The sequence below is a fragment of the Nanorana parkeri genome, unplaced genomic scaffold (genome assembly GCF_000935625.1).
Source record: "Nanorana parkeri isolate BGI_ZX_2015 unplaced genomic scaffold, ASM93562v1 scaffold382, whole genome shotgun sequence".
NCBI classification, from domain to species: Eukaryota; Metazoa; Chordata; class Amphibia; order Anura; family Dicroglossidae; genus Nanorana; species Nanorana parkeri.
In genome coordinates this window covers 332,818-343,038 of record NW_017306650.1, presented here as the reverse complement: position 1 = coordinate 343,038, position 10,221 = coordinate 332,818, and the positions used below count along the sequence as shown (strand labels likewise).

At 39.7% G+C, this 10,221-nt stretch overlaps 1 protein-coding gene across 4 annotated transcripts in view; it reads right to left on the bottom strand.

The window, feature by feature from the left end:
• The window catches only part of FNBP1L (formin binding protein 1 like), a 146,351-nt gene that overhangs the window by 11,821 nt on the left and 124,309 nt on the right, over positions 1-10,221 (bottom strand). For all 4 annotated transcript variants that reach the window (XM_018559216.1, XM_018559215.1, XM_018559217.1 and 1 more), the window contains 2 exons: positions 7,424-7,533; positions 6,163-6,295 (listed from right to left, as the gene is read on the bottom strand). In XM_018559216.1, the coding sequence (XP_018414718.1) occupies positions 6,163-6,295; positions 7,424-7,533 (243 nt within the window). The remainder of the gene's footprint in view (positions 1-6,162; positions 6,296-7,423; positions 7,534-10,221) is intronic.

Sequence of the window (10,221 nt, the reverse complement as noted above, 5' to 3'; positions counted from 1 at the left end):
CTGAAACTCCATTAGAGATATTTCCTCTTTTCTGTTCTGGGGACAAACTCAAACTGGAAGTGCGAGACAATCTGTACAAGGGAAAGGTTTAAAGATCATAACACCTCCCACCTGCAGCAAGCAGTACATAAGGAATTGAGGGGAGGGAGCTGTGTTACACAATGAACTCCATGAAAAGTATTTTACTGTGAGAACAAAATCCCATTGTCTATATCGTCCATTGAAGAACACAGCTCTGAAGAATTTTGAGGAGGTAGGGACATCCAAAAGTAGCCAAAACAATGGGGCGGGCACCATAACCTCTAGAAGAAACAGAGCAACAAAAAAGAAACTGTTAAACAATCAAACAGCCACCTGAAGAACTCTTCTCCCAAAAATAGCTTTAGAGAAGGAAGAAACATCAACATTGCAAAAGTGTGCACAGAAGACCATGTTGCAGCTTTACAAATCTGAGCAACTGAAGCCTGATTATGAAAAGCCCAAGAAGAACTAGTGGCTCTAGTAGAATGAGCAGAAATAGGCAAATGAGGTACCTTAACCCACAATTCTTAAGCTTGAAATACAACCTGACTAAACAACTTAGAAATAATTGATCTAGAAGCTAAACAACCTTTCAAGGACCTTCTGGTTGGCCAAACAAAGAATTCGTACATCTTAAAGGAAGCTGTTGCTGAAAGAAACACTGATAGACCACACAACATCCAAGCAATTGGGAGAAATTTCCTTAGGATTAACAGGAGGCGGACAAAGTGCAGGTAAAACTATTGAGTCATTTAAAAAGGCCGAATCCACCTTGGGAAAAATGAAACCTTAGGTCTTAAAACAACCTTGTTCTTATGAAGAACCAAATAGGGTTCTCTACAAGTCAAAGCAGAAACCCTTCTAGCCAAGAAACCCTTCTAGCCAAGGTAATTGCCACCAAAAAGGCAATCTTTTTTTGGATAACAAAGAAATATTTAAAATTGGCTCAAAAGGAGGTTTTTGTAGAGTAGATAAAACTAAGTTCAAGTCTCACGGAGGAAGAGGAGACCTAACAGGAGGAACAATACTTGTAACTCCTGCAATATTATGAAACAAGAAATTTGAAGCAAGAGGACGTTGAAAAATGAAAGATAAGGCAGATACCTGACACTTAACAGTACTAAGAGCTAAACATTGGTCAACCCGATTGAAGGATAGACAGAATATGTAGATCTACGAAAGTTGGAACAAAATCCAAAACTCCTCTGTATTTCAACACCTGGGTTTTAACAGTCAAGCCGTTAAAGCCAGCAACCAAGAAGCAGGGTCCTAGAGATAAAAGATCTGATCAATCTGCATGAAGCCACAACTCGTCTACCAACAGATGAACCAGATCAGCATGCCACACACTGCAAAGCCAATCTGAAGCCTCATGAAAGACAGTAACTCCTCTGTGTTCTACCTTGGAAAGCAAACAAGGCATTCATTGTTTGATTCCTTGCTCTGGATACAAATCTGTCCACTTTCTTGTTGTGACAAGAAACTAGAAAATCCACATCCAGGACCCTCCAAAGTTGTTAAAAACACCTCTGAATTTACAGACCACTTGCCCGGATCTAGACATTGTCTGTTGAGAAGTCTGTCAGTTCCCTACTCTCGCAATGTGCACCGTGGAAAATCACTGGGACATCAAGTTCCACCGAAGATTAGGTACACTTCCCTGGTTGCCGAGAAGCTCCTAGAGCTTCCCTGATGGATGTAGGGCACTGACATGGAATTATCAGATTGTATCCGGAAAACAGAGGAGACTGTTCGCAAAGCAAAAGATCATCCAAGTATCCAAAATTCAGAATGCCCTTCTTGGTGAAGACCCGGATCGTAGACTCCAAGGTGAAATCCCTTGGAGTCAAGGCCAGACCAGAGGGAAGGGCCACAAAGTGATGATGCAGTTTGCCTACAGCAAAGCGAAGAAAACTTGGATGACTCAAAAGCATAGGAATGTGTAAATATGTATACTTGATGTCTATGGAAACCGAGAAAACTCAGACGAAGTTAGACAATGACTGAATAAACAGATTCCATTCAACCTTTTGAATTTGAAAATATCCAAATGGCTGATGATGTGGTTGCTATATTTAAGCAGCCAATTAATTTACAAATATGGTGATATAATTGTTGATGCCATGTTTGAGTAATCAAAATATAGTGGCCTAATATGCACACTGCATAGAGCACCATCAATAACAAATAATTTAGGCACCTAGTTATTGATTGTTCTGTAAGTGTTTGCACTGCAGTACCAGTATGTAATCGTTATTTGTCCAAAAACAGACCTTGCAAAAACTATGCAACACGAATAATAATGAACTGATCACGTCCAAAAATGTAAACCTAAGTAACGTATCAATACCCCGATATTAACTGTAAAAATAAAAACCCCACCAGGGTAATAAATACAGCAAAATATTTTTGCTGGACCATAAACCTGGACATCACTAACCTGTAAGTGATCTCTGGTGCTGCCTAAACACCTCCCCAGCCTGCTCACAGTGCGTTAAATGACACAAAGGAAGAGACTGTAGACAAGGCCATGTGTCAATCCGCACTACTGTAATACCTCTCAACAGCCAGTGCAGACACTCTGTATGCTCAATTTGAAATGTTACAGTTGCACAGGATAATGATAATTAAACAAAGGATTATTTGTAATTATATACAGCAAGGATCTAATCATATTTCGAAAATTTACCTGGCAAGCTTTGTAAAGTAAATTCAGAACTAAACAAAAACCTTAAAAGCAGCGATTATGTTGTGCACGCAAGTCACATCCCAGTATGTGTAGACTCAAATTAATGATACTTATTTTTTTGTGGCAGACTCTTTAATCATGTACTTTGGAAACATGCAATGATGAAAGGTTTGTAGATATAAGTAGCATGCATTTTTGAATGCAGCTTCTGCATAATTTAACATGTTTTCCACTTTTTATGGGTTGTTTTGCTTACACGATAATTAACAAAGCAAAGAATCACACAGCAGACTTCTAAAACTTACTGAACGGAAACATTTTCAAAAGGACTTTATATAAAAGCTGAATAAACAGAAGACCAAGCACACATATTAAATATGTATTCGTTAAACCTTTTTCTCTGGAAGCCTTTCAAACAATATAAACTAATAAAATCTAGGTGTTGCTGTTGCTAATGGTATTAAAGTTTAGAGATAGCCTACACATGGGTGTCATCTAGGTGTGTGCATCTAGGTTTTTCTAGAAAATGACTCTAGAGGTGGTCTAGAAAATAAGGAAACGTACCTTCTGGCATTCTCAGATTACTGTTAACTTCTGCAGTTAGTTTTTAGTACAGGTTAGCTTAACCAGTTGCCGTCCGCCCATTGTAAAAAAACGGACGGACGGCACTGCAGCATTGGCGGGTTGCAGTCTCCGGATGGCATTTTTTTTCTGCGGGCGCGCACGGGCAGAAAAGACCCGACCAATGCAAGCACGTTACCGGGTGTTTCACATATAGACGATCGGCGGCTCTATAGCCTGCCGGTCGTCTACATGTGCTCGCTTTTTCGGTCGCCCCCCCGCCGTCTGCCGGGTCGGGGGGGGCATTAGGAGGAAGAGGAAGGGAGATCAGCTCCTTGCTGACCTTCCTCCGGGCTGTGAATGCAGAAGTGATGTGTATTACATCACTTCCGCATTCACCCGTCAGTCATCTGGCTGCTAAAGCCAGAGAAAAGAAGCTGATGAAGCAGATCTCTGCTTCATCAGCTTCTTTTGGGGTCCACAGGTGACATTAGGGGTCCCAGAGACCCCTAATGTCTCCATAAAGAGGACCTGTCAGTGTGGCTTTGCTATTATATAGGGGGATTATCCCCCTATATAATAGCAATAACAATAAGTGCAAAAAAATATATATAAAAATAAAAAAAATTAAAGTCACATATAAAAAAGTAAAATAAAATAAGTCACATAAATAAAGTAAAAAAAAAACCCCAAAATGTTTAACTCCCCCACGTTTACGCAGATATAAACGTAAATACGCGCCCGGTGCCACATCGCATGCTGGAGCTTGCGGTATACTGAGCTTAGGGTAACGGGAGGACGCTAGTTTGTGTCCTCCTCTTACCCTAAGGAGAACTATGGGGAAAAACACTGACCCCATAGTTCTCCTTTAAAACCGCGGATGTCAACTGGTTAAAGAATGACCAATAAAAAAAAAAGTTAACTTCCTTTTCAATTCAGTAACGGGCGACTACTTAGTACTTGGATCTGTGCGGAGCCATTCGCTTCTCACACAGCACCCTGCCAGTATATTACTAAGGGATTCCAGTCTGGAGTGCAATGGGACACTTGTAAATCCCACTAATAGAGAAGCAAGGTGGCGAGAGTACAGTGCATTCAGAACCCTTTTTAACTTTTTTAATCTTATGTGGCAGCCTGATACTACAGTTGCTTAAATTATTTTTTTTCTAATTAATCTGCACTCCGTACCCCATAATGACAAAGTGAAAACAGAATGTTTGAATGGTCTGTGAATTTATTAAATTGAATTGAATTTATTTTAAAAAAAAATACTGAAATATCACATGTACTTAAATATTCAGACCCTTTACTCAGTACTTTGGTGAAGCACCTTTGGCAGCAATTACAGCCTTGAGAATTTTTGGGTATGAGGCAACAAGCTTTGCCACCTGGATTGGGGATTTTCTGCCATTCTTCTTTGCAAATCCTCTCAGGCCCAGTCAGGTTGGATGGGGACCATTGTGGACAGTCATTTTTTAGGTCTCTCCAGAGATGGTTAACAGGGTTTAAGTCAGGGCTCTGGCTAGGCCACTCTAGGACATTCACAGAGTTGTCGCTAAGCCACTCCTGTGTTGTCTTGGCTGTTTGCTTAGGATCGTTGTAATGTTGGAAGGTGAACCATCGGCCCAGTCTGAGGTCCTGAGCGCTGTGGAACAGGTTTTCACTGAGGATATCTGTTCTTTGCTCCATTCAACTTTCCCTCAACCCTGACCAGTCTCCCAGTCCCTGCTGCTAAAATACACCCCCACAGCATGATGCCCAGTACCATCCCAGCAGTGAAGCATGGTGGTGGCAGCAAGTGATGAGCAGTGCCTAGTTTCCTCCAGACATAATTGAGGCCAAACATTTAAATCTTGGTTTCATCAGACCAGAGAATCTTGTTCCTCACAGTCAGAGTCCTTCAGGTGCTTTTTTGCAAACTCCAAGCGGGCTTTCATGTGTTTTGCACTGAGGAGAAGCTTCCGTCTAGCCACTCTGCCATAAAGGCCAAATCAGTGGAGGGCGGCAAAGATGGTTGTCCTTCTGGAACTTTGTCCCATCTCCACACAGGATCTCTAGAGATCAATCAGAGTGACCATCGGATTCTTGGTCACCTCTCTTACTAAGGCCCTTCCCCCCCCCCCGATTGCTCAGTTTGGTGGGGCGACCAGCTCTTGGAAGAGTCCTAGTTGTGCCAAACTTCTTCCATTTGAGAATTATGGAGGCCGTGGTGCTCTTGGGAAACTTCAGTGCAGCAGAAGTTTTTATTGTAGCCTTCCCCAGATCTGTGCCTTGTAATAATCCCGTCCCTGAGCTCTGCAGGCAGTTCCTTTGACCTCATGGCTTTTGCTCTGATACAGTATGTATTGTCAGCTGTGAGGCCTTCTATAGGAGGTGTGTGCCTTTCCATATCATGTCCAATCAATTTAATTTACCACAGGTGGACTTCAATCAAGGTGTAGAAACATCTCAGCAGCAATCGAGAAATGGGAGGCACCTGAGCTAAATTGTAAGTGTTGGGTTGCAAAGGGTCTGAATACTTATGCCAATGTGATATTTCAGTTTTTTATTTTTCACAGACATTTATAAAATTCTGTTTTTACTTTTCCATTATGGGGTAAGGAATGTAGGTTAATAAGGAAAGAAAAAAAGAATTTAAAAACTGTAGTATCAGGCTGCAACATAAAATTGAAAAAGTGAAGGGGGTCTGAATATTTTCTGAATGCACTGTGTGTACAAAATCTAAAAAGTAATGCATCTGTTGAGATTGTATGTAGTGGTGAAGTTTAGGTTTTCCTCTTTAGACTTGATTATTCCATAACAACCAAGCATAATATCCACTGTGAACATTGACCAATGACACCACAAATGCATCCAACATCTACTTATAAATATTGATTTGCCATACTAACCTCATTTTTATGAATTTCCATTCTTAGCTTTTCAATGTTACTCATGGTTTCGGATATTTTTGGTTGCAAGCTGCTAGGGTCTCCCATTTGTGGGCTCTTCTCGTACACATCTTTCATTTTATTTAGGGCCTCTCTATGGTAAGAAAGAGGAAACAGAACAGTTCAGGTCTATACCTGTGGCAAACTAAAATCAAATAACGTGATTATGTGCATCTAAATGGAGTTACCAGATAAAGGGCAGACTCCAGGCAATACAGAAAATAAAGCCTTAAATTCATATTGAGAACACAGAAGTACTTCCATGCATTGTAGTCTTGCAGCAGTCCACACCAATCAGTTTTTGATCAAGCATGCTTGTAATAGAGAGGAAATTCCAAACACGCTACTGTAAACGCTATAAGATGGTTCTCACTGCCAATATTCATGTTCCAACCTGCTTTGAAAGTTTAAATATGACTGGTGCAAAGAAGATGAAGCTACACGCAAATCTACCACCCATACACGATGGTAATTGAGAACAATGGATTATGCAGAACTCCTATTAAGATAAACTTGACTGATTTTCAGATTTGTTCACATCTGCAGTTTAGCAAATGTGAATAGCAGCAGCCGTTTCTGTTAAAAATCAAATGTATTGGTGAGATGCCAACTTCCTATAACTGCCCTGCATAGGCACTGTACACTGTGCTGAATACATAACCATAAATACAAATTTTCCCCTTTTTATGGATTGAGTGGATATGATTGTTTTGAAGCAATGGGTGTTACTGCTCATGAGGCTAGTGTCAGACAAAATATTAAACTACAACCCTTATTTCTGCTATTGCTCAACAAAAATTATATATACCATTCAGCTATAATCATGGAACCTTTTTACCTAGTCTGTCAGTTTTATACTAATTTTCCACACAAGTCCATTACTTTCATTGATGCAAAATTAGGGCAAAACCAAAACACAGCAATGTAATATTACAACTCAATATGACAGTCCTTTCAGTTTGAAATTAGTACAGAGGTTAAAAGAATTTTCAGTTTAGTCACATAGCTAGCGCTAAGTGTACCTGGAGTGCTTCAATATAAAAAAAATGACAACGCACTTAGCATTACTTTGAAGAAATCCTAAGGTTTTGCTGTCTAACTTCAATGTACCGAAACCAGTAAGATCAGAAATAGCCTTTAAACTTTCAAATATGAGGCAGTCCCTTGATAAGGAAACACAGGGAGGTATAATAGAGGGTTTGCAAGTCCCAATGTCACTTACTTTTGATCAATTTCCTTCTGAAGCTCTCGGTTTAGTTCATCAATTCTTTGCTGCAGCTTCTTACGTCTCTGCTCTGGAGGAAGGTGACTAAAATCTTCTAAAGAAGGTCCCTGTGTGGAGGAAAGATTTAATGAACAGTGGGAATGGAAAATTGAGGCGGGCAGCAGAACACTCAACGGCACAGCAAACAAAACATATGTCTGTCCAGCAGAACAAACACCCAAGTCTGATCCAATGTAGTATTTCAAACTAACAAAAGCAAAAAATGAATGTGCATCCATCCAATAAAGGCATTGTCCTATAAAGGGTATTTAACGTTTCGAAGGGTCTCGGGTCTCCTTAGGTTGCCTACATACAGACTTAAAGTTTCTTAGGAAGTTTCTTAGGAACTAAGAAAATCACTGAGGAAACTCAGAAGGGTTGAGAGCCAGGACGATTCCTTCTGGTTAAGGTAATCTCTATCCTTTAAGTTTCAGCTTTTACTATCATCCACAAAAGAATCCACACACACATAAAACATGACTTCTTTCGCTACAATTTCCTTCCTGACCTGAACTTTCCTCCTCCCTTACTGACTCCTCTGCTTGTCATCAGGTTCCCATAAGCCTTAGCCCTCTACATGTGTTTAGTGAAGGAAGGTGTAGGGGATTTTTACACCAATGGTGTTCACCATAATATTCATTCCCTGATATAAAGCATTATAGTATACCTGCCTATTACCCAGAATACTTTGCATCACTTGTTATTTGAGGTTATGTGTACTGTAACTTTGTTCATTAGGCTGTATCTGTTAAATCTAGGAGTCCCTTAATACATGTATCAACATGTAGTGCTGTCAAAGTTGAAACTTATTCAAAAAAAAAAAAAATTATGTTTTCTGACGCTTCTTAAAAAAAAAAAGAAAAACATCAAACAGCCACACAAAACCAACCACAAAGCCTGAAGTTAGTACATCCAATACATATGGGCAGAAAGGTCTGTCCTCCACAATAAAAGCTCAACCTCAGTAGTTACAGTACAGAGGTTCTGTAAATACTCCTAAGGGGAGTGCAGATAGGGGCAACACAGCTATCTTTGCAACTATGATGTACCAAAGATACAGAGTCCCAAGACTCTGACCTTGAACATCAGCAGCTTCTTCAGTAAAAAGATATGGAAATTGGGGCTGTGCTTGTGTTGAAAATATTCTGCGTTAGATTTATAGCTCTAGCGTTAAGGATAGGGCATACATTAGCAGAAGCTAATCCAATATGATGAGCATGTCACAGTGTAAAACATACAGACCAAATGCAAGGGCACTGCAATATGCTTTATTATGGTGAGATCATTTTCTATACATTCTCCTAAAAAAAAAGTGCTAGATATGAAAAGCCTTTATAAATTAATTCACATCAACAAAAAGCAAAAACACACAAACTATTTTGAAAATGTAATTCCACTTTTACAGTCAAATGTAAGAAAACCCCACTATGCTTGTTGCGTGTTCCCATTCTCAGAGCATACCTAAAAATATTTCTTACCTTTCTAGTTGTTTCTTTGGAGCAGGTTTATACATAGGACTGCAAGCTATTCTGAACAATTTCAAAGTGAAGGTGGAGTAGGCAAAGTGGGGACACACTGTCATTAACATAAAATGTAGACCCCAAGTCTCAAGATTTTTAACGCTTTTGAACAATGTTCAAATCTAGTTTACAACTGATAATGAGGTCTGCTAGCACAGTAGACAGGGTTATTTATGGTAAAAACATGAACTCCCCAGCTCCTGGGGGAAAACTTGCATTTTTGAAACCAGCGAGTAAGAACGTGGGCAGAAATGTTATATTATTTTATTTATGCCATGTGAAGGAGAATATGTAACAAATATAAAGTAGGTAGGCTACAAAATTGGAAATAGGCTTTATGTATAAAGGGTACTACTATAAATACAGCAGTATTTCTCCCTAACACCAGGCATGGTAACACCATGTTAAACTATGTATCAATTTTTTTTCAGCCAAGCTGACAGAAAGATAACCATCATCATCTTAGCACCGATACATTTTCACTATTTTAAATACAATATCACAAATTGCACAGAATTCAAAAGACTTGAATAAAGGTGTTGGACAGTTTGTTCTAGTTACCGCAATAATAAATAAAGGTGTTTTTCAATTGCACTTAACTCCTTTCTAGGTGCAGCCTGAGAGCGTTGGGTAGGCGAGCTTTGGCTTTGCTGCCCAAAGTGTTTTGTAAGTCTCTGTGCCCTTTAGCAGAAGGGTGGAGGAGTGCACAGGCAAGTATAGATTAGAAACTCCATCTGGGGACAGCTCCAAAATTCTGCTACTGGTGTAGGGGACTGAACCGGTGACAGACCAACCAATTAACAAGAGCATTTTACAAGCTTCAGCTTAAAAGTACGGAAACATAAATATATATTTTGTATTTTTTCCATTGCTAACCTCCAAGCAAATTAAAATAGACTTATGTGGTGTTTTCTTTAAAGCAGAACATGCAAATTAAAATTGAAGTCTATACAAACATTTACTTGTCAAAAGAAGTCAGGAGGTTATACCACTATGAAAGTCTTTAGCACTACAGCTTCCTGTCATTTCACCACCTTTAGACTGTTCAGCATTAGTACACTAGTCAGATCCTCCTTGTGCTCTGCCCTGCTGTAAAATGGCATCTCTGGTTACCTGTATCTGAAACATGCCATGAACACAGCACTGTAGACTGCATTACAACCTGATTAGGTCAACTCAGACCCTGATTTTCAGATGGCAGGTTTATGAGAAGTTCATGCAGAGTTGGATTCTATG